This window comes from Phalacrocorax carbo, chromosome 6 (assembly GCF_963921805.1).
Source record: "Phalacrocorax carbo chromosome 6, bPhaCar2.1, whole genome shotgun sequence".
Lineage (NCBI taxonomy): Eukaryota > Metazoa > Chordata > Aves > Suliformes > Phalacrocoracidae > Phalacrocorax > Phalacrocorax carbo.
The window spans coordinates 10927341-10950791 of NC_087518.1; the positions used below are offsets into that span (position 1 = coordinate 10927341).

General features: G+C 47.8%; 1 protein-coding gene and 1 long non-coding RNA gene across 3 annotated transcripts; one reads left to right on the plus strand and one right to left on the minus strand.

Annotated features, from left to right (window-relative positions):
* Nucleotides 1-3157: 3157 nt before the first annotated feature.
* Nucleotides 3158-21810, plus strand: FAM107A (family with sequence similarity 107 member A). The gene is made up of 4 exons (XM_064453605.1): nt 3158-3740; nt 12314-12488; nt 16206-16362; nt 18478-21810. The coding sequence occupies exons 1-4, from the start codon at nt 3677-3679 to the stop codon at nt 18583-18585; spliced, it is 504 nt and encodes a 167-aa protein (XP_064309675.1). The 5' UTR covers nt 3158-3676; the 3' UTR covers nt 18586-21810.
* LOC135313800 (uncharacterized) lies at nt 8659-18236 on the minus strand. 2 transcript variants are annotated; one of them, XR_010373300.1, is made up of 3 exons: nt 18087-18236; nt 10105-10593; nt 8659-9947 (listed from the first exon to the last, which is right to left on the minus strand). It is a non-coding gene; the product is annotated as an uncharacterized LOC135313800 (long non-coding RNA). The 2 variants fall into 2 exon arrangements; XR_010373301.1 differs by lacking the exon at nt 8659-9947 and having other exon boundaries at nt 9977-10593.
* Nucleotides 21811-23451: the final 1641 nt, after the last annotated feature.

The following is a 23451-nucleotide window of genomic DNA, read 5'->3' on the forward strand; positions in this document are numbered from 1 at the left end:
ACTGCAGCCAGGCAGACAGCAAGCCTGTCTTGGCGGCGGCGTTATCTCACTGTCATTACATTCACGTCGAGCTGACTGCATTGCACAAGCCATGGAAAAGCCAGTATTTGTGTTGGGCACTCGCTTGACATGTCTGGGGTTTTTTAATACACGGGAGACGTGTCCACACAAGAAACCTTCTGGTGTCGCAGTAACTGGCTAGAGAAAAGACAGCCAGCAGCCAACATCACTAGCAAAGTAACTCAGCAGCTAAAAGTCAATCTAATGTACTGCGCGAGTTACAAGGGCCCAGCTGTGGGCTCCCCCAGAGCCATCTTCCTCTTCCCAGCATTCATTAATTAACCATACAGCCACCCACCAGTGACACTCTGGGTGTACATTCAGCACAGTGTTATTTTCTCTTTACGTGCACGTTGAATGAAAAAACCACACAACTTCCTCAGCAGGGCAGAGTCCAAGGCCCAAGAAATGAGCCCTCTGTGGCCACACGTGCCAGTGAGCTGTGCGGGAGCCATGCCACAACCACGCCAGAGCCATGCCAGAGCCACATGGCTCTTCTGCCAGTTCCTGGCACCGGGACTCCCCTGGGCTTGCTTCTCTGGGGGTGACACCTCCAAACAAGACCCCCACCTGCAAAACCCCCACAGCATTCACAGCAGCATGGGGCCACGCGGGGCACAGGAGCTGCAGTGAGTGCTGCTGCGATAAGCTTCCCATGTCGCCTTCTCCTGGAACACAAAACCACTTCTTAAGAAACACAGGGGCAATTGATGGATGACGCAACTCCTTGTCCGCAGGAGCCACTCCAGATAAATACCACCCAGCAGTCAACCACCTTCACACAGTAAACTTCATGGAGCTAAAAGGGGAATAAAAAGGCTTTTTATTAATCCCAAAGACTCAAGAGCACAGGGTGAGGTTTCTTACTAATTTAGATAGCAAAGAGAATTGCTGTGCAAGGATCTCCTAAAAAACAGCTTTGCCATGAAAAGTCCAGGTTCAGGATAGGAGGTCCTAATCACTCACAAACCCACTTCCCTGCAGAGGAGCCCAGAGCTTGCTTTAAGCTGACAAGCATCGTTTTATAATAATGTAAGTTTTCCATTAATGAAATATGACTAATTGGAGTACATGGTACAGGCAACAAGTTCAGCTGAACAGCTGGAGAAGAAATTTAGGGTTGCTGTGCTCCTCTTCACATTGATGACTTAGCCACCAAGGGCTTGCCTTCTCAAGAAAATCATAGCACTTAATTCTGGAGTGGCATTTTAAATTGACATAACTGAGCTTGTGCAAAAACCTCTGTGGTTTCAGGACATGGTTTAGGAGGCACAGTGGTGTTGGGTTCACAGCTGTACTTGATGATCTTACAGGTCTTTTCCAACCTTAATCACTCTATGATTCTACGTGCAGCTGGTCAGGTACTAGGGCGTATCAGACAGAAATATGTCCAGAAAATTTAGCTTGCCTTTTCCAGTTTTTCTTAGTCAAAAGCAGGTGTTGATGTATCACAGCACTTTTCCACTCCTGCATCTACCAGCCATAACCTAACTTACTCAGGAGCTCAAAGCAGGTTTAAATTTATGCTCTTTTTCCCCTTTGACACATCTCCAGTGAACTCACAGGCCTGAAGCTCAACACCAAGTGTTGAGCTTTAGCCTGTTCAAAGATGACCCGAGGGGAGTAGTACAGATATGGGTCCACCTCTTTTTCAGTTTGAAATTGAGCCAAATGGTTTTTTGGAGTGTGGAACAAGCAGCCAGGCTACAGGGTGATGGGCAATGTGAGGGGAACTAGTACAGCCAGGAAAAGCTCATAGGGCACACGCAGGCTGCGAGGCAGGTTGCAGTTTGAGCAGACAAACTGTGCAACCTCCCCACTTAAAGCCTTCTCCTCCACCACAAAAGGGGTGGAGGCAAATGGGGCAACAACTCATCTTCAAAACCCTGCCCGTGTTTAACCCACGGCTGGTCGGCTGGGCTGACCATGTTAACGCAAGCACACCTACACACACACCACACACAGGGGAATGCAGACCAGCCTGCCTCTTGTCTTCTGTATCTGATGCTCCATGCCAATTAAATTTAATAGCTCCTGATCAGGAGGTTAAAAAAATACAATTTTTTTAAGTCTCTAGTAGAAAATGACCGGCCACTCCTCCTACATTTCATCTCCTGTAACAGAGCAATAACTGTACAGTCCTTTTCCATTTCTCTCGTCTTTTTTTTTTCCAGAAAGAATATTCCCTTCAGCCCAAGTGTCCAAGTGGAAGTGGAAAGCCCAGGAGCAGCAGCTTGGGTGAGTACCAGCAGCCCACGCTGCCCCACAGAGGACTTTGTGAGGCAAACTGGGAGAGGCTGGGGCTTCTGTTCACAACTGGTGCTGCTGAGCCCTTGGCTGGAAAACATGGCTGGGATGGGGGAAAAATGCTGGGTCGTGGAGAGAGGCAAAAACCAAAGGGGTGAAAATAAGTGAATAAGCACCCCCATGCCCAACGGCAGCCTGGCCCTTTCCTCCAGTCCTTCACAGGGCCAGGAGCACCAGGCCAGGAGATGGCCGTGCCGGTGCATGTACCCATGGGTGCAGGGGTGTGGGAATGTGGCTCATACCTGTACCTTGGAAGTGCCCCCAGGCTTCCCTCATCTCCTTCCTCTGGGTGGAAATGGTTTCGCCCCATCCCTGCCCACCTCCTAAGCCTGAAACGCTGGGCAACTCCAGGCTGGCATGGGGCGACCTGCCAAAGAAGCTGTTAGAGTGCTGTAACTCCTTCTCCTCCCTCAGCTTTGCAGCCTCTGGTTTCCCAGGCCATGGCAATTCAGGGGCGGCTGACCTAGTACCTCCAGCCACAGCAAGGATGGGGACGAGGGGCCCAGTCCAGGCAGGGGCTACATCTCAGCAGGTTGAGAGCTAGGGCAGCAGGATCCCAGGGCAGCAATGCAGCAACATCGCACATCCCTGGTGCCACCAGGATGCCTGTGGCCCCCATGTAGGGCCTGTTTCTCCCTCCCACAGCCCTTACCCATGGGGTGCAGCAGCTGCTCCCCCTGGACCATGCAGCAGTTAGTAGATGACAGTGTTGCAACACGCCAGGGAATAATCACGATAACTCGAGCGGTTGCCCTGGTGCCGGGCTTGGCTGTTGCAGTGGTTGCTAAAGAGAGTGGGCGTGCGGTTTCCTCTGGGGCGATCTGATTTCTCTGAGAGTGTGGTTAAGGCACGCTTAGGAGAAAACGTCCTCCGTGGAGCAGGGACGCGACCTCTCCGCCAGCAGCAGCAGCAGCTGTGCTGAGTGGGCTGCTCGGGTGCCTGGGCACGTACGGAGCTGTTTGCTTTGGAGGGAAAAAACAATTAGCTGGTTCCTCCATCCTGTCCTGGGAAAACATCATCCAGCAAGGAAGAGCAAAGGGAGCAACTTTTCAGGGTGGCAGAGGAACCTTTGGGACTGGCACCAAGAAGCAGGCAAGGCCACCGGCTGCTGCCAGCTGAGCTCCAGCCCTCGTTGGGGTCCCCGTGGGGTGGCAAGAGCAGCAGGGAGGGAGCGCTGGTGCAGCAGCCACCTCCACGTGACCATCCATCCCCGCTCCCGTTGGAGAGACCTGGCAGGAGCCAGGCAGCTTCAACAGACCCGGCCAAAAAGTCACACAGGCGTGAGCACAGCTGAGCAGAAGCAGCAGCCATGTCGTGGGACACGGGGCAGCACCTGCCCCCTGGGCTCCCCAGGGCCACGCTGCGGAAATCAGGTAAGCCCAGGGTCCCCGCGAGCCACTCCGGGGGGTCCCCGCGCCTCTGCCAGCTCCCCTCTGCAGGGATAGGCTGCTGAGCCCCTGTGGGATTAGACTGCACTGCATAAGTGTTTATGCACAGGTGACTTTGGACCCTGTTTTAAATTTTATTTGAGATATCATGTTACTTTAATACTTCAGTAGCTGGTTGAGAAGGTGCCCTTCTGCTTCTGCCTTTCAAAACAGAGCCGTATCCCACAAGAAATTTCCCAGGCAAACCCATGCTGCAAGTCAAACCTTCTTGGAGAGGCATTGCGCTGGACAAGGGGTGCTTGCTAACACAATTCCTCCAAATCAACGTAGGAGGGTTTTCCCTTTATTCAACAAAATACCTTTGAGCTACCTTAAAACATTCATTAATGATTGATGTGTGTCTATCATAGGCAGGCAAATGCACAGAGCAAATAATTGATGAGATATTAAACGTAAGTTTGTGATTATCAAGAAAGACTGCTAAGCGTCTGTCACTGCTTAACAAAACTAAACAAGCACTCCACATGCCACTTGCAAAAGGCACCAGGCTGATGTCCCTTGGTGATTGCTAACAGACTGGGATCCCAGCCTTGTTATCTTTGCATATCACAGTCCAAGGTAATTAAATTAAATGATTAACCAGCACACCCAATCCTGCCTGCCTGAAGGCAGACGGGAGCTTGCTGCTGCCTGACTGTACAAGCATTTCCATCATTAGCCAAAACAAAACAAAGTACCGGTAACTTCTGTACATGACACAGCTCAGCTAGCCCCAAACCTGCCAGGATCTCTCCTCAAATACATGCACATGAGTGCAAAGCTCAGCAGCTGACCATGGTGACTTTGGGGGTCCTTTACATTTCAGGGTGATTGCAGCTGGTGGCATGTGAGCAGCCCAGGCTGCACCCAGTGCCCATTCTGTGCCCCACCTTAAGCAGGTGCACTGCTGGTGTAAGTGGGGGACCCCAACCCCACAGGCTGCAGTGCTGGCGTGGCGCTTGGCAAGGGCGGGCAGGACTGGGGGCGCTGGCTGAACTGAGGAAGAAGGCTATGCTGGTGGCAGAACACTGGCTGTACTGGTAGGGAGCACTGGCTGTACTAGAGGAGAGCACTGGCTATACTTGTGAGCAGCAGTGGCTATACTGGTGGGGAGTTCAGGCTGTACTGGTGGGCAGTCCCATCCCCAGCATGTGCTCAGCAGAGAGGCAGAGGCAGGAACAGTGATGTGGGGCAGCGGGGCCAGGAGCCACAGGGCTATTTCCCCCTGCCCCACTTACATTTCCATTAGAGTTTTCTTTCCCTTTCCAACCCCGCAACGTCACGGGGTTTATTCCTGAACATCGGGACTGAGCATAGGCAAGAGTACCCAGGGTGTGCGTGCCTGCTGCCCTGAGGCAGCCACCCGATAGCTGGGAACTGCTTCCCACACCAGCCACATCGAGTTACATTCACCCTATTGCATTATAAATACCAGAATTAGCCTTGCTTAATTATTTAAAACTATAGATTAAAAGCAGACAAAGGCTCTGGTCCTCCTTTCCGGAGCACGGGTATTATTTATCAGTGATATGGTCGCCTGGTGACAAGCAAAGGGGAGCATGCCAGGTCCATCAGTATGAAATGCTCCCAAGCTGCTAGCACAGCAGGAACCAGAGGAGAGGAAAATCACGGTGAGGGTGGGAACTGCTACCATCTCACCCAGGGGGAGTAACAATTAGCATCTGCCAATCTTTGGGCTCACATCATTAGTATTATTATTATTAGTAGTAGTAGTAGTAGTATCTTCATCATCATCATCATCATCATCATCATCATCATCATCATCATTAACATTGTCATCAACCATCACCAGGGCAGTAAGCCACAACAGTCATTAAGCTAATGTGAAGGAACGACAAGTTTTGTTGTTCCGGGCGCAGCTACAGGTGGATCAGTTTGGGTGTTAAGGTGCATTTGGCAGGCTCAGCTGTGGAGACTTGCTTGCCAATGGACTTCCAGTCACTGAGAGCGCAAAGCCTGACCTTCACATGGGGCAGCACCTGCATCTCACCCCAGCACTTGGGTGCCTCACTCTGCCCTGAACCTACTGACCACGAAGAGAGTGGCTTTCAAAAGCAAATGCTTGTCTTTGGTTGTCCTCCTGGCAGCAGATCCTCCCCAACGCAGTTACGCGTTCTCACCACGCAAAGTTTTGGGGCTGTCAGAGACCAACACACAATTGTCTTCCTGTCCCATGATGCTGACCCCAGGTATTCTGCATTTCTAAAATACAATTAATTAATGTTAAGAAAATCATGCAAATTACCAAATGGCATGAATTAAAGAATCCAAATCAAAAGACAAACTTTCAGCTTAATTCTTTGTAGGTCTTAACATACAGCATGACCTCTTCTGTTGTTACACTCTCATGGGAAAAGCTGTAGGGCCAAACTCTTGCACCACATCAGACAGTGGAAATGCATTGACTGAACTGTCATGCTCTAAAATGAAAAAAAAAAAATAATTCTGGGTAACGGGTAGAAGTGTGTGTGTACCAGTACCCAAAAGGCACTGAGGCTAGTTTAAAGATCCCATGCACCTCCACCTGCACGTGCAAGCCCTTGTGGTGTGTGAGGACAGGCTTACTCCCGTCAGCCTTCCCAAGGAGGAGGGGTGTGAGGATGGTACCTCATCCTGGGAAAAGGAGGGGTCCCCGGGGAGCGGATGCCATCAGGGGCTGTAGCCCAGAAAAGGGAATGTTTCCCCTATGATTGTAGTTAAATGTGTCAGAAACTCACAACATTCCCCAGGCTCAGGTTACTTGTGTAAATAGCTTTAAACTAGCTCTGCTGACCCATATTGAGTGTGTTGGTTTTGCAGTCCCCTGACTTGTGGGATGTGTATGACTAGCTTCTTTCAGCAGCCCTTCACTAATCTGTTGGTTCTTTCAAAAAGACGCATTCATTAATAAAACCCAGGCATCCAGAAAATCAGAGGTTCTTCTCTGTAGCCACAATTTTAAGTGATCATTTCTGCCTAGTAAATGGTCCCCCGGGACAGTGGTTTTACAAACCCAGATCCAGGGCTCTGACCCTGGGCATCCTGAGGATTTTGCCCAGTCTCATCCCTTCTACCAAGTGACAGGGTCTCACAGCATTACAAATAGCAATATCCTCTGAGCTTGGATCCCATTCCCCAGGTAACAGCTTCTGCCTGTTTTTATGTGGATGGCATTTCAGTGAGGCCCATTCTCTGCCCAGAAAGGGATGCCCATAAAATACTTTTAAAAAGAACAGTTTGGTCATCATCTGCCCCTATTGACAAACCTCTCCTGAGATGCTCTAGTTGGAAAATCAGTTCTCAAATGACACAGACAGCAGGAATAAAAGACTGCAAACTATGTTTGCTTTACAGATTTCAGCTAAAGCTAAGTACTGACCTGTGCTGCAGAAGACAGCATCGACAGCTTGGCAAGTTAAGGATGCTGGAAACCAACAGGGCAGCTTTGCATGGGGCAGGGCACGGTGCAGAGCAGGGCTGCCTATGGTGCTGAAGGAAGAGAAACTCAGTTTGCAGGTGGGGTGGAAAAGGGACGATGGATGCACAGGGGAAGGGTGAGTGGGTCGCAGAGGGGCAGGACTTCGAGAATAGCTTGGCAAAACAAGTCAAGGGGGAAGAGGCATTTCACATGGAAACCTGCAAAAATCAGCTGAACACTGGTGTCTTGCTGCACCCTCCATTCTCCTACACAGTCGCAAGTCAAGAGGTGCTGGGTAGGAGCTCAGACCTCCACCCTAGAGCTTTCTCAACCCAACAGCTATGGATTAATTTTCTTTTCAGTTTCTTTTGGTTTTCCCCATGTGAAGAACAGCTGGAGCCATGCAGGCAGCCGTAAGCAGAGCTGCACCCCTCGGGTTACCTGCCCTTTCCAGGGCCATTAATCTCCTTAACATTCCTGAGGATTACTTCCATCCCGACAGGATGGTGAAGCAGGCTGCCAGTGGCAGTGCAGGGAGCAGCAGTCCCAATGCAGAGGGGCTCACAGGGCAACCCACCACCGAGAGACAACTTGCTTAATCCTAAATAAATAAATGCTCTGTGAAAGGCATCTCCTCCAAGTGAGAGAAAACAAAAAAGCAGCAGCTGAGCTGTGCTCAGCTTTGGCCGTGGCCAAGCCCCTGTGTCTGATGCCTGTCCCCAGGCATAAGCCACTCCTCCTCCTCCTCTCCAGGAGCCGGCTAAAACCTTTCTTCTTGCCCTGGGCTGCACAAAAGCCACCCGCACCCCAAGCAGCACACCTCATTTTACATTCCTAGTAGGGTATATTTAATGTATTATTTGCAACATTCAGGTTTTCAAAGGCATTTAATGTTGCACCAAATCTGCCTGATATCCTGTTCCCCAAAGACTGGGGCTGAGCATAATCAGAATGGAAAAGAATTTGCCCCAGGATTGCAGACTGATGATTTTATTGCAAGTCTCCCAGGAACTGGGGGATTTATACACATTTCCAGGCAGCCTGAGAAGGAATTTGGGCTTTGCTTTAGGTCAGAATAGACCAAGATATTAAAATGTCATTTTTCCCCTTCAGCATGTCCCACACCCTGGGGCAGGAGTGTGGCTGGTCTCTGGGCCGTCTCAAAGATGCTGAATATTCTTTGTGGGGGGTCTCCAAGAAAACTAGTCAAGAGTGGGAGCTCATTTCACAGCTACGGTTGGGAGAGGAGATAACACCATGCATGAAGCCCATGTAGTATCTGCCAGTAGCCCTGGCCTCCTCATCCAGTCAGTCTTGCTTTTTACTTACAGAAAAGTTGCTTGTAAATGTACCTTTCCTAGAAAGCCTCAGACTTCTAGAAATGAGGAAAGGGAAAATATTTAAAAGCAAGCAAAAGACTCAGTATTTCGAAGCAAACACAGCTACTTTTTATAAGCAACACTCCAAAGCAGATATATTTAAAAGGTCATGCTGTCTTTCTGAGTACAGCAGAGGGTATTAAAATGCACATGTATTTTTTTGTTTGTATCTTGCCAAGAACAATATAAAAATGTCTAACACCTTTTGCTGATTTATGATAGTGGCCAAGGAGGTGCCAGAGCAAAGCCTTGTTCATTGATCTACAGCTGAATCATGCAAAAACAGACATCCTGCTGTAAATCCACTGCAGAGACCTGGCTTGATTTATACGTCCAGCACTATAAATAATGACAAAAAGCAGCCTGATAGCAGTCTGTCTCCCCTTACATAGACATGAATTACATCAGGTCTTGAAGATGATAGATCTACTCCACGAGAAACATTTTGCACTGGATCCATATCTGCCAACCTGCAGGAAAAAGGATGCCCCATCCTTACTCCCAGCATAATGCCAAGCTGCATTTCAGGCGCACCAATATTTTTATATTCTCATTTTTCTTTTTCTGCTCAATGTAAATGAAGACATTCCTTGAATTGTTCCAGACTAAGGTCTTCTGAAGGTTTAAAGTGTTATTCTTGTAGTGAGGTTCACGGCTCCTTCCAGTTCTGGTCAGGGACAAGGTCAGCTTTGACTTTGTCCCGGGTGCAGCAGCACAGACACCCACTGGAAGCCAAACCCTGGAGGTCGGTGTCTGCACACCCCTAGGCACATCTAGTGCAGAGAAAACCAAGCTCAGAGCTACCTGCTGTGTCCTGGGCCCCACAGTATTGTTCAGGCAAATTGCATTCATTGTGAGGACTTCTGCATGCTGATTTAACAGCCTGGCCAGAAATTATTCCAGTCAGTTTCAGTTCCTCCCACTCCTTCCTTCCCAGTATTTTCTTCATTTCTACTAGTTTCAGGGAAAAGTTCCCCATCTGCCTTCAGTAAATAGGTTGATAAATTGCTGCTTCTTTGCAAGCCTCAGCCATGCAACATTAGATTGCTGCAGTCTGGAAATAACCACATTAGCCAATACAAAACCCCCAGGCTCGCTATGGTGCTCCCCCAAAATGCTGCATAAGCAGAAGGTCCCCCAAGGTGGGGAGCAGGGCAGGAGCACTCCCCTGATCATCCTGGGTGTCTGGGGGGTGGAAACACCACAGGACCAAACTGAAGGGCTGGGTGACACTGTGCAATAGCATTGTACGCTGCTGAGTGTTAGCCCTATGTGGATGTGGGGACAGCCTGCCCCAGACGAATCTCCCGGGATCTGGGTCTTGGAGGTAGAGAAGAAGGGAATCCCACTCCTCAGCTGCAAAAGGAAAGCCACACATCACAGAGGCAGGGGGAAAACAGTACTTTATAAGTAACAGTGCTGCACCAGTGCCCCAAGATCTGGTACAGCTTAGCAGCAGGGCCCCAGAGCTACTTGGTATAGAAAAAATAACCACCAAAGTCCCTAGACTTACAGCCATTTACAGCATCCAGGTTGGTCCTTCAAGCTTGGTTGGCAGCGTAATCCTTCCATGCTCCCTGCTTGATGCATTATCCCCTAGCCGAGCACAACAGGTGGATTTAAGATGGACAAATCCAAGATCGATACGCTCCAGCCGTTCTCCTGCCGTGCAGCAGGATTTGGTACCCAACACACAAGCAAGTGCGGGCATCTCTGTCACTGGAGGCAGCTTTGGTCTAAACGACAGCACAGGAGCAGTGGGAAAAAGATGACAGGACAACACAGTGACGCTGAGGCTAGTCTGTTAGTATAGCTGTCCAAAAATGGTGTTTCCATTAAAAACACCTGGCATTTTATTTAAGTTACTCCATGGAGAGACTTTTTTGTTTGAAGAATGAAGACATTGCTCTGCCATTTGAAATGGGAGCTTATCCATTTCATTCATGCCAAAACAAACCTTTGCTTTTGTACCTTCTTCCGTTGTCTTTGTCTGCCTCTTCTCCTGTAAAAAAAAAAAAAAAAAAAAAAAGACCAAGAAAGGGAAGAAGTGGAAGAAGAAAAAACCAAAGCAATTTTGCCCCAGTGAAAACCTAGCATGTTTTCTCATTTTTCGAAACCTGGCTTTCACCTAACAAAAAGTAGTCATGAAACTGTGCTGCCTTAACCCTTGGCTGTTCTCCAGTCCCTGCATCTCTCTAGAAGGCAACATGGAGCCCCCAGTTTCAGCCTGTGGATTCCAGCCCCGCAGGGGTTTGAGTCAGCCTGGCACTTGCCATCAAACATCAAACCACACCACCTTCTCTTCTGCCAGCAGTGATTTATGATCCTAGAGGAAAATAATCTGATACAAGAAATCACTAGTTCCAGCTTCCAAGTGCCCTTTAAATATGTACCAAACTATCCACCCCAATTACACTCATGTAATAGGCTCTGATTTGTTTTTCTTTGTTCCCAAAGCAGTAGGGCACTGGCCACATTAACATTCAATGAGAAATTGTTTGATATTGAATCATTTCTTCAGCAGCATTATTCCTTGCACAATTCTTTTTGATTGCAATCCACTTTATATTTGATAAATACTTACTGACTATGAAAAAAATGACCTAGCCTGCTTTCTCTTGCCTTTTTTATTGATTTCTCTTTTAAAAGGGTTTTATTCCTTTTATACATGACATTGCAATAAAAGAGAGAGGCAACGTTACTGAACAACTGTTTTCCTTGCTGCTCCACCAACCCATATAACTTCACACAAGGCACTCAAAAATACTGTAATAACGAGACACTTACAGACATGGAGCTGCCTACACCCTTTTCCTGGGACTTTTTGTTCTCACTGGTAAAATTCCAAATTGTTCAAGTGAATAGTCAAGAATAAATTGCTCTTTCTGAGCCCCTGATTACACCGTACGCTGAATAATTGTAGGCAGCCCCACTGTGCTCCGCATTTAAAGACACAGCCCACCACATGCAGTTTGTCTTATAACTTGTGCTTTGCACTCACTTTGTATAGGGTTTTTTGTAAAGGAGAAATGTAGAGCACTTGGAAAATACCAACAGTGAACATGCCCTGTGGTTTGCCTGAAATCCAAGCTGCCATCACTTCCAAAACAGTGGGCTCTTGTTCTTACATCCAGAACATATGAATTATTACAGCACGATCACATACTGCATGCGCAAATTTTGCTTTTCTTGGCATTGGGCTCAATCCTGATTATTAGGCCAGTAGGATATCAGCAAAATCTTTCCTTGACAAGAGGTTTCAGCTACAGCAGCACTTCCTCAGGCCCATGTTTCGGAAACCCCTCAAATCCCACAGCATCCCCTTGCGCTAAGGGACTGACGGCCTCGCCAGAACGACCAAAGCAGCAGCTCAGCACAGTCCACATCCGTGGCTGTTTCCAGTTTTAGTTAGACCTATCTTGCATTAATTAATCCTTGGCATTAAATGCCACAGTCACTGAAGCGAGTGGCTGGAAAGTAATTCAAGTGATCTAATTAATATGTGTCTCATCAACAACACAAAGGGAATATTTTTTTAAATCTCTAAAAAACCCATGCCAGCACATGGAGACACTTGTATGCGGAAACTGACACGGGTGTAAAGCAGCCTGGGTGGGCACCATCTCTTCTCCTCTGTCTTGCCCAGGGGAGGAGAGCTCCAGCAGGTTCCCACACCACAGCAGGGCAAGACTTCTCATGCAAACACCTCTCTTTTCTTCCAGCATCGATGTACACTGAAATACAGCGGGAGCGACCAGACAGTGGGAATATCCTGACTCACCCAGACTACAAAGATGGAAACCCAGACCTCATCAAACCTAAAAAGCTCCTAAATCCTGTAAAAGCCTCAAAGAGCCACCAAGAGCTGCACAGAGAGCTGCTGATGAACCACAAAAGGTAAGAGGAGGTCACAGCCCGCCACAGGAGTGGTCCGAGAGGTGCTGAGCCGTTGGAGCTCAGCAGGCAAGGCACAAGTGCCAGCAGTAGCCTGCAAGTAGGAAGGGAATGATAAAACCCTTCACTTGCAAATGAACACCATGTAAAACTTGCAGTAAACCTTTCCTCTTTTCTGTGATGCAATGGTTTCTTTTAGAACAGAAGCAGAATTAAAAGCTCCCTACCCTGCCATCCTGAAGCACTGGCTGGCACTTTTTGGAGCTGCTCGCTCTTTCAACCCACCTCAAGCCACAAGTACCAGAAGATGCAAGGCATCCCTACAGCCCCCTTCTTGGTGTTCCACACATTTTCTCCCTGGTCTTGGTTTTTCTATCTCCATCACTGACCTGCCAAGTCCCCAGCAATGTGCAGCCTTCCAGTGTGCTTTGAGGTCAATGCAGACGCAGTAAGAGCTGAAGGCTGGATGGAGCCATTGAAAGTTGGGATAGCATCAGTGTAAGATCTTCTGTACAAGAAAAAGTCTAATCGCTGTTTCCCTAAATATCAAACAAGTAAAGACAGGCTAGAATTCACATTCCAGATTTCCTACCCCAATTTAACTCTTTGCGGGTACAGACACAACATCAGGATAATGAAACCAGGGACTGAGAACCTATAACCACATCATTCCTTTGTGGCAATTGTCTGAACATCAGTGCAATAAAAGCATATTCAGTTCAGAGCCTTTTTAGCACAGCAAGAAACCTGCTGGCTTTATATTGACATTTTCTGAATCCCTGAAATATTCTGACACAATAGCACTTTGACCATCTAATTGAAAGGAGCGCAGCCTCTGTTCAAAAGGACTACAGTCATTACGAGAACCAGACACATATATTAATTAGGAGAACAATCAAGCCTGCCAGTGGGGTGCATTAATCAATACTGGCACTGGCTGGGCTTGGGTTTGATTTTATTTTCACAGAATCAGAAGAATTACAGGGACCATGCCCACGCCATTCTCTAGCCAGATATTTTTAACACTCTCTGGTTTGAGAGTGACCACATCCTGCCTAGTGATGCTGCTCAGTTTAAAGGCTCACCCACCAACATTGGCTTTGACCTTGCAGAATGTTATTCCAGTCTACACCAAAGCATCAAGAAATCCCTGCAATGGAGGTAGCAGAGATGAGTGGTGGCAGACAGGATACAGACCCCATAGCACCAAGCTGAGCTGAACCTGGAACTGGCAAACATAAAGTGCATCATCACTTTATACTCAAGTCCTATGCCTGTCACCATGATATATCCACATGTGCCATCCAATGCTGGCAGGGCGCAGCCCCATCACAGTCATCCTGCATCTCCTGACCCCTCTCACTTAAGTCCTGTACATCTCAGGCATCAATTTAAACCTGCTTCAGCTCTGGTCTCCCAAATATTTTTCAGCAAATATGTGAAACAAACCCTACTGCAAACAATAATCCACTGTTGCTGGTTTCTTGTCACTTTCAAATCCACCAGTTTTGCTTCCTGCTACATGTTACTATAGCATGAGAGAGGGGAGAAGGGAAGCGAGAAGGATCTAAGACTTGCTCCTGTTTCTGCTTTGCTGTTGATTTTTTCCCCTTAAGCAGCAGGAAGTAGCAACTCAAATCAGCAGCTTGTGCAACAAAACCCTTATCTTAGTCAACACCTCTGGGTACTAACACAAGCTGATTAAATGAAAGGATAGTTACAAATCCACAGGCAACATTGCAAGCTGTGTCTCCAGCAAGCCAAGGCAGGTTTTCTCTCTCTCAAGCCTTGGGAAAAGCATCTCTGCAATGCCTGAGTTCTTCCTGACTTGAAAAATCATCATAAAAGCTCTGGGGACAGAGCTACCTTCTCTGATGCTGCCGTGAACTTTGTCTCAACATAAAGCAAAAACCAGAAATGACAACAGGAGGCATTGTTAAACATGGCACTAGAAGGATGCAAGCACTGTTCCCCAGCTATGTTTTGATAGCACAGAGGTTTGCTGCATCTGGAGACTATTTCCTTCTCCTGCCTGCCAGTCCTCCACCTCAGTGTCTGCCACCCTGCCAAGGAAGCTCAGTAGTCCACAGGGTTTGATGTCTCTGCTTTCAAACAGCCTTAGCAGAAACCAACCAGCCTTTGGTCAATAGAAACATCCCAGTGCTGAGGATGAGCTTTGCATTAATAGAGCATGCCAACCTGCCATGCCCTGGGCAAGCCCCTAGCACAGACACAGACACTAGGTCCCCTCCTCACATCAAAACAGACCTTCACCCACCAGAACAGCAAACACCCCCATTTTACAATGGGACTTGTAAATATTCTCAGTCCATTGATTTAAATGAGTGTTAAACCCAGCCCATGAAAGTGGTCAAGCCCCACTCCTTCCCTGTGCATGACAGCTACAAGGTCTTCAACTCCTGCTCATCAAAAAAACAACCTCAGTCAACACTTCTAGTTCTGTGTTTCCTTGCAACACTACTTACATTCCTGCTGCTGTTGCAGAAGCTAGCCTGCATAAATGCAGCCTCGACCGCTTCTTAATCGTATGTTCTTTGGTGACTCAAAACTCTGTGCAGTTGCAATAAAGTCTCCCAAAATTGAGCAAATGATCAAGTTCCCAGCAGCTTCAGCTTTTTGCCTCTCTCTGCCAAGGACTCAGCAGAGCAGAGAGTCACCACTTTTATTGATTCAACCAGGAAGCTGATGGATTTTACGAAGGCATATTCCTTTTGGCATGGAGGCAATGAGTTGATCAAACCACTATACTGGAAGGGCAGGAACCATCCCACGACCATGCCAGAGCACATCTGGACTTGTTCTGCATTTACCCATAGCCCTACACATCCACAACTACTCCCATGCTTCTAGGGGAGCAGAAGCTGCTGGGAAGGTGGCCAGGGTCAGCTTCAGGAGGTAAATAGTGTCTCAATTCAGACATGGCAATATTCGAAGTGTTAGATTTCTGAAATTCATTTGGAGAGCTACTTTCATCTCTCTAATATGTATTTATGCCTTGTCTGGCCATGTCTCCTTTCCCATGATCCTGGCCCTCACAGAACAGGGCTTGGAGCAGCCCCAGTACATCTGAGATGCTTCAGACGGCTGAAGGGGAGCCAGGCGCCTGCACCATCGGCAAACGCTCTGGCTTACAGAAGAAAAGTTTTGGCCTCTTGACCCAAATTCTCCATGTCAACAGGGGGATCGCTAGCCCTCAGCTCGGAAGCAAAGCTGGAACACAACAGGGAGGAAAAGAACTGCCAGGACAATTATTGCAGATCAATGACTACCCCTGCTGGTGAAAAAAACATTGTCATTATTTAAAATGCCCTCAATGCTGCTGAAGCTGTCATTGACATAATTCAAACTGGTAACAGCAAGAGCCAACAGAAAGTCCCACTTCCATACCCAACCCAGAAAGCTGTAGCACCTCAGTGTAATGGGATTAGCAAAACTTCCAGAGTGACAAGCCCCGGACACAGACAGCAAACACCATGCCCACCTGAGGCAGGCAACCCAAGGCACCATCCCACAGTAAGGTGCTCCCAGTAACACCCTCAAAGCCCTGTGAATGGATTTGTGGACCAGGACTGGATTGTGGACCAGGTCTCCCATGTTTTCATTTAGGACAGAGAAGAGTTTTGGGGTTACCGGGCTGGCAGTGGCTACACCCCAGGGCGTAGGTACTCCAGCCCTGATTTATCTGCTTTTTATCCACAGAGGCTTGGGTGTGGAGAGCAAGCCAGAGCTGCAGCGCGTACTTGAGCACCGGCGGCGAAACCAACTCATCAGACAGAAGAAAGAAGAGGAAGAGGCAAAGAAATTGCAGTCTCCTTTTGAAAAAGAGCTGTTAAAGAGGCACCAGAGGCTGGATCAGGTAGAATTGAGTTTTCAGTTATCCCTGCGTTATCCTAACCACCCTGCACAAGGCACAGACCACAGGGAGATGGGTGGGCTGAGGCTCAGTCCAAGGTATAGTGTTGCTACCCCCCATAAAATGGGAGCCACAGTATATTCTTCACTACTGGCCCCATGCAAACGTAGCACCCTCATTCTCACAGTGGGGTTCACCTTGTTCATACCACCTCACCCAGGACGCCGCCACGCACCACTGGCCCTGGGTCTCCTCTCAGTCCCATATGCTGTCCTTGGGGTGTACTTTGCAGTTCAAAGCACCCCAAATAGCATGGGGGCTGTTGCAGCACCCACCAGAGGGGTGCTCAGGAGCTTAGGGTGTGGGGTAAGAGGCTGCAGATGTGCTAGAAGGTGCAAACCCTGCTGCAGTCACACCCAGGCTGCATTTGAGAGCAGTTCCTTGCATGTACTCTGCCCAAAAATATGCCTGGGGAGAACAATATTCAGCATGGGCACTTGTCAGCAGCATAGCCATGCCCCAGGTGCTCTCTGCACCTGCCCTATTACCCAAATCAGTGCAAGCAGCAAGTCAGCTTGTTGCCACTGAAGAAAAAGACATCCCCTGTCCTATTTGTGAGTATTTGCACTGCAAATGGGTGAAACAAGTTTATTTAATTAATAACAAAACAACTCGCTTGCAATAATATCAGCCAAGACTTGGATGCAGGACTGGAAGGAACACTAATTAAGTTTGCTGACGACAAAAAATTGTGAGGAGCTGTTGACACTCTGAAGGGCAGAGAGATCTGGACAGACTGGAGAGCTGAGCAATCACCAACTGTATGAAGTTTAACAAGGGAAAGTGCCAGATTTTGCACCCGGGACACAGCAACCCTGGATGTACAGACAGACTGGGGATCGAGAGGCTGGAGAGCAGCTCTGCAGATGGGACCTGGGAGTGCTGGTCAATGGCAAGCTGAACGTGAGACACCAGTGTGCCCTGGAAGCCACGAGGGCCAACCATGCCCTGGGGTGCATCAAGCCCTGCATTGCAGCCAGTCGAGGGAGGGGATTGTCCCGCTCTGCCCCGCGCTGGTGCGGCCTCACCTCGAGTGCTGGGTGCAGTTTTGGGGGCCACAGTACATTAAGGATATAAAGCTACTGGAGAGTGTCCAGAGGAGGGCCACAAAGTTGGTGAAGGGTTTAGAGGAGAAACCGTACAAAGAGTGGCTAAAGTCACTTCATTTGTTCAGCCTGGAGAAGAGGGGGCTGAGGGAGACCTCATCATGGTCTGCAGCTTCCTCACAAAGGGAGAAGGAGGGTCAGGCACTGATCTCTTCTCTCTGGTGACCAACAACAGGACCCGAGGGAATGGCAGGAAGATGTGCCAGGGGAGGGTTAGGTTGGGTATTAGGAATAGGTTCTTCACCCAGAGGGTGGTGGAGCACTGGAACAGGCTCCCCAGGGAGGCAGTCACAGCACCAAGACTGTCGATATTCAAGCAGCACGTGGACAATGCCCTCAGAGACATGACGTGAATTTTGGCTTGTCCTGTGCAGGGACAGGAGCTGGGCTTGATGATCCTTGTGGGTCCCTTCCAACTCAAGATACTCTATGATCCTATGATTCTCTAAGCCAAGTCCTTGGAAATCAAAGCCCAGCACTATCAGAGAAGAACCTGTTGGTGGTTTAGGGACAGATCCATAAAGACTTCACATATAAAAGTGACGGAGTATGACAACTTACCATCCCACCCCCCTTTAGATGATAAGCTAATGCTGAGAGCTTTTCCCAGGCACACTGGCCTCCTTTGCTGGGAAGGATTCAAACCGTCTTCTCCCTCCTCCATGCCAGGCCTGAAGAGAAGCACTCCCCTGCTTTTCCGCTGGAGATGCTCCTCCCTGGAGGAAAAAAAGATAAATAATATTTTAGTTGGCCAGAAAAAAAAACTCAGAGTGACCGTGGCTCTGGCATAATAGTTTGGGAAAAGAGAGCACCAATATGTGCACTACACACTCATTCAGCTTTGGGCAATAATAAGTGTACACCCAGCAATAATGAAGCCCACTGTTTTAATGTAGCTAATGTGCTTTTGTCCTTTAGCATGCACAGATAATGGTGACTCTTCTTCTTACAGTTGGAGAAAGAGCAGGAGAAGCAGGAAGACCATGCACCAGAATTCATTAAAGTCAAGGAAAACCTGAGAAGAACATCAACAGTGACTGGGGATGAGAAAGCAGCATAGCTTCTGCCAAAACTCAACGGGGATCCTATAAAGGCTGGCGCTAACACAATCACGCTGACATCTCTGTACATGGTGGACATTCACAGACGCATCGTTGGGGCTACCTAAGGTTATTAACACTTGCTCCAGTAGAAGGCAAAAAAAGGTTTTCCCAGCCCAGGAATGTATCACTGTGGAAAAGGTGCAGCATTCACTGAAGTATTCACTTGAGGAGATGCAGAAAAAAATGATGGTATTTCCGCCCCAGGTTGTCAGTGCATGCTAACCTCCAGCTAACTCTTGGTTAACCCTTGAGACACAGCAACCATTTAAGCCAGGGAAGTATGTGAAGCGGTGGTTTGGGGGACCCCTGCTTCTTCCTGGAGGCAGGCTTACCAGGCAAAGGGTGACAGGAAGGTGTCTGCAGCTCTGGAGAACCTCCTGAAAACCTGGTGTGGTAACTAAAAGGGAAAATCTGCCTATTATTGAGAACAGCCCAGCTGACCATAATGGTTTTCCCAAGGGTCACTGGTATTGCACCAGTGTGCGAATCGAGCCTGGCTGAGGCTGTTCTCCCAGGAGCACCGCTGTCCTATTAGGAAAATCAACCTCTGTGTGCCCATACCAGTGCAGCACAGGCAGGTGCAACTGTTCTTCGTGAGCACCTTTAAATCACGTTTCAAACCTGTTTGAAAATAGTTATTTAGGCAGTTCCGTTCCATGCTCAGGCAGAAAATAATTGGACTATACCACCAATGCCCCAAGTGGGAGGCAAATGCTCTGTGCAGAAAGCAAAGGCTGTGTGTGTTCAGCGTGGGCGTTCATGGAAGTGTGCAGTGACCAGGCAGCTTCTTGCCCCTGGACTACGGAGCTTCAGCCCCTCACCCAGCAGCTAGACGTGTGCTACCATACGGGTGTCAGGCTGCTATCCTGTTCACCCTGCACTCAGATGACATCTGTAGACACCAGGGGCTGCAGGGTACACAGATACTGATGCAAAACTATTTGTCAGTGCTCTCACCCCCTTTTCCAGCGGTCAGAGCTGCCTCATTTCAGTTGCCACCTTGCAAAGCTAAAAATCATCTTGCTGCTAGTATAGTGAAGCTGAGATAGATGGTGCATTTGCACTATGCATGGACAGAGCCTACCACACTGATGGGGCATCCGTGCCCTGAGGTGTCCACATCTAGAGCGCAAATTGCTCCTTCGGGAAGATCTCAGCTTCTTGCTTCTCACATCAGCCCTGATACAAAGCCTAAACAGCGTAACTCACCAACTGCCTTTGAATACTGGGTCTTGAATGGCAAGCCTCAATGGACCTAGTCAGCTGGGAAGGTAATACCTGGATAAACAATATCCGCAGCTTCAGTGGATCCATATGTAAATTAAGGGAAACTGGGAATTTATCACATATTTATTAAAAAGTTACTAATCCATCCCTAGTCTCCCTGGTCCAGCGGGGTGTTTCATTTCAGAGGACTGTTGCTCAACTTGGCACCTGAGCCACATCACGTGTCAAGAGCATGACTGATATGGGGCTTTTGCCACAGTCTTGGACTGTGGAAGCCCTTAACTCAGTTTCAGTCCTTGAGAGCCCCATCTCGCGGCACTGTCTCTGTGCTAGTTTTTAGCTCTTTGCTCATCATGCTTATTCTAAGCAAGTTTTTATTTCAGAAGTCCAGTGCATATGGTCACTATGGGTCAAACAAGATCTGAAAGGATCTGTTATGTCCTTTTCAACTGTGAAGCTCTTCATACAGGTTATGATTAAAATCATGAGGAAGAAGCATCGTTGACCAATTTTCAGGAGGAAAAATGCCAAATGTCTCCAAGAAGGTGTTGCTAAGGATGCTTGTGCACAGCTGTAAAGAATACTGTATGATACTCCATAGATAACACCGGTTTAAATAACAAGCCAGAATTACTGTGCTGGGGTTTTGTGAAGGGTTATGGCACAGATTAAGTAACCTTGATAAAAGAGCTCAAAAAAATTCAGCAAATTAATTTGTAATTTTGCCACAGATGGAAATGCACTCCAGGAGAGGCAATCTGTCGCTCCATATGCACCAGTGAAATCAGTGTTATCAGCTCATCCACGCTGGGATGGGGGCATTTATGCAAGTCCTTGGGTGGGAGCCATCCAGTAAGGTCTGGGTGAGCTGAGTGCTCAGATCAGCAATGAAAAGGTTGAAAATATTTTGCTGCTGTCTTCTTGAGTGTGCAGACACTATCTGGGGAAAAAAAATATCAAGGCATCTCCCTTTGATGTGGTGTCCACCAAGCACAGAGTGCGGCTGCACACAAACGCAGTTGGGGATTTCTAAGGGGTATGTGGGTCATTTTCAGTGGGAGTCCAGAAGGGAAAGGGACGGCCAGGTCATACTGTCCTAACTCAGGCTGAGCTAATAGAGACAGAAGAAACCCTTCCAGCAGTGGAGAGACAGCAGAAAGCCCTGACCCAGCTGCCCACCAGGACCCCATGGACTGTGAGCCAGGACCCAGCTGCACATCCGCACACTGACCCACCAAACTGGCCACAAGCAGCCGGCGCTGGTGGCTCCCGCGGGGCCAGGATGGGCTATAGCAGCCCCATGGCACACAGCAGGGCACACAGCACTTCGTCCCCAGCAAGAGCTGCAGGCTGCACCCCTCTGTGATGGCATCTAGGAAATTATGCTCTTACTGTTCAAGCATTGGCTTAAAAAAACCCACACTGTTTTCCAACACAGCTCTTACCCCTGCGAACTGGTAACTGCCTCCCTGGCTGGGCTCAGACCCAGAGCCTGTACAACCTTCCTTGATGCTCTTGTGCTTCATGGCACGGCAGTGTGGAGGTGGCACACAAAACAACATCAGTGTAGGCACCACAAGGAAGATTTTGGGGTATCTTTGTGTCTCTTTTTCTTTTGAATTAATTCCTCCCTATGCCAGTAAAACACATTCCTGAATAAATGTGGTATATTCAGAAGATACAGATTATCAGAGTATTGATGGAAGACAATATTTTGCACTGTGTATGTTGCCTATGTGGTATATAGTCTATATTCTGTGTTGGTGTTTATACATTTATATAAAAATATATATTATGCAGCTCTACTTAATTAACTCACACTGTTCAGTGTGGACACTTCTGAAGAAATTAACTAAAAGATGATTGTATATTTTGCTCTTTTCGAAAAGGAACTGAAAAAGCGCTGTGGATGCAAGCACACAACAGCCAAATAAACTGAATGAGCATAAAAATCAGTGAAGTCTGACAGTAACTCTTTTGTCAGTGCTGTGTAAACTTACTCGTCAGCGAGCAGTTTTCGTCATCCATACCCAATGTTGCATCCATTGCTTATCCCCAGACTTCATCTCAATTTACTGAAAGTTCAAGGGCACAAAAATTGTTGAATCTGTGAACTGAAACTTCCCATACATTTGATTTCAGACTGGTCACAGATGCCCACCTGCCTGGCAGAGTAAGACCCACAAAGCCAAGGAAACACGTTGCCCTTGGATTTAATTTAAAAACTCCGTTTTGAACTGAAAGGTAATCCTCACACTAGTGAGCTCACTTCATTATTTTAAAGCATTTTTAAAGTGTTTTAGCAGCAACCAAAGACCACAGATTAAATAGATAAGAAAAAGAGAGGATGGTTCACATGTGCAGGTCACATGCTCCCAAAGAGCCAGGACTAAAACTGAATGCAGCAAAGCAAATGAAAAGGACTTCTCTGTCCTCTTAGCAATATTCTTAACAGCAGAGACACCAACTTTCTGCTCAGAACAAGGCAGAGATGGTGCTTCGATGCATTTCTCTGTCACCAGGTTATTTGCTGGTGTTGCCACACTGGGAGGTACACGGCATTCCCAACCCTCTGCACCCTGTGGCACTGGTGTGGGCAGTCAGATCGTCATTAGGGACGAGGGCTCATTGACTAAACCTGTTCGTCAGGTCAGGTTTCCAAAACATCTTCCCACCTTGTTGCCACTTATACTACTTGTTATCCTACCACGGTGGGCTGTGTACTTCCTTTCCTGCTACAAACCGCACAAAGGGAAGCATCTTTGCTGAAGAGGCGAGGAGCCTTTGGTGAGACATGAGACCAGGGGACTCAGACAGGACTTTGTAAAACACATCAACCTTTCACAGTCCCAGCCAGTGAGGTTTCAGTGGGCTGTGCCCCAAGACTACTTACGCTAATCATACACCTCCTTTCACGTGCAGATGCCCAAAGCAGTTGTTCATGTTGTGACAGTTCTCCTTCTATAGAAGAGAGTAAGAAACAATCATTTCTGTTCTTTATAGATATGCTTCCTTTTATCTATGCACAAACTGCTCCATTGCCTGATTTTTCTTACTGCCAGAGTTTTCAATATCAGCTTTGCAATTTATCCAGGTCATGCTGAGATCGCTTTTCCTATGCACTCACTCCTGAAGAGCTCCTAGATAGTTTGCTGCAGTGGAATTTCCTGTCAGGGGACCCTTATATTTTACTGCCTAATTTACTTCTCATTACTGTCTCAGAAATGGCAAATTCTTATTTTCTTACCCTCAAGCTAGCAGAATCCTCAAATTGGCCCTGGCTGAACACCCCTTCTCAGGAACTCTCCTCTTCCTGTCCTAGGTATTGCTTTGTATTTAGATCATTCCCCAAAATTATCTAAAACTGCCACAGACTGACCAGTTTTGTGTTGATAAAAGCATCATATGAAACCTGTGAGTCAGACATGATACCAGGGATATACAGGCTTATGGAAATGAGGAAAAATGCAAAATTATCGGCAACACAATCATAGTGGTGTGTTCCAGCACACCATGACCAGGTGCTCTTGTGGATTTTGTTGGTTCCCACCACAGCCTGTGTTGTGGTTTAACCCCAATGAGCAACTAAGCACCAC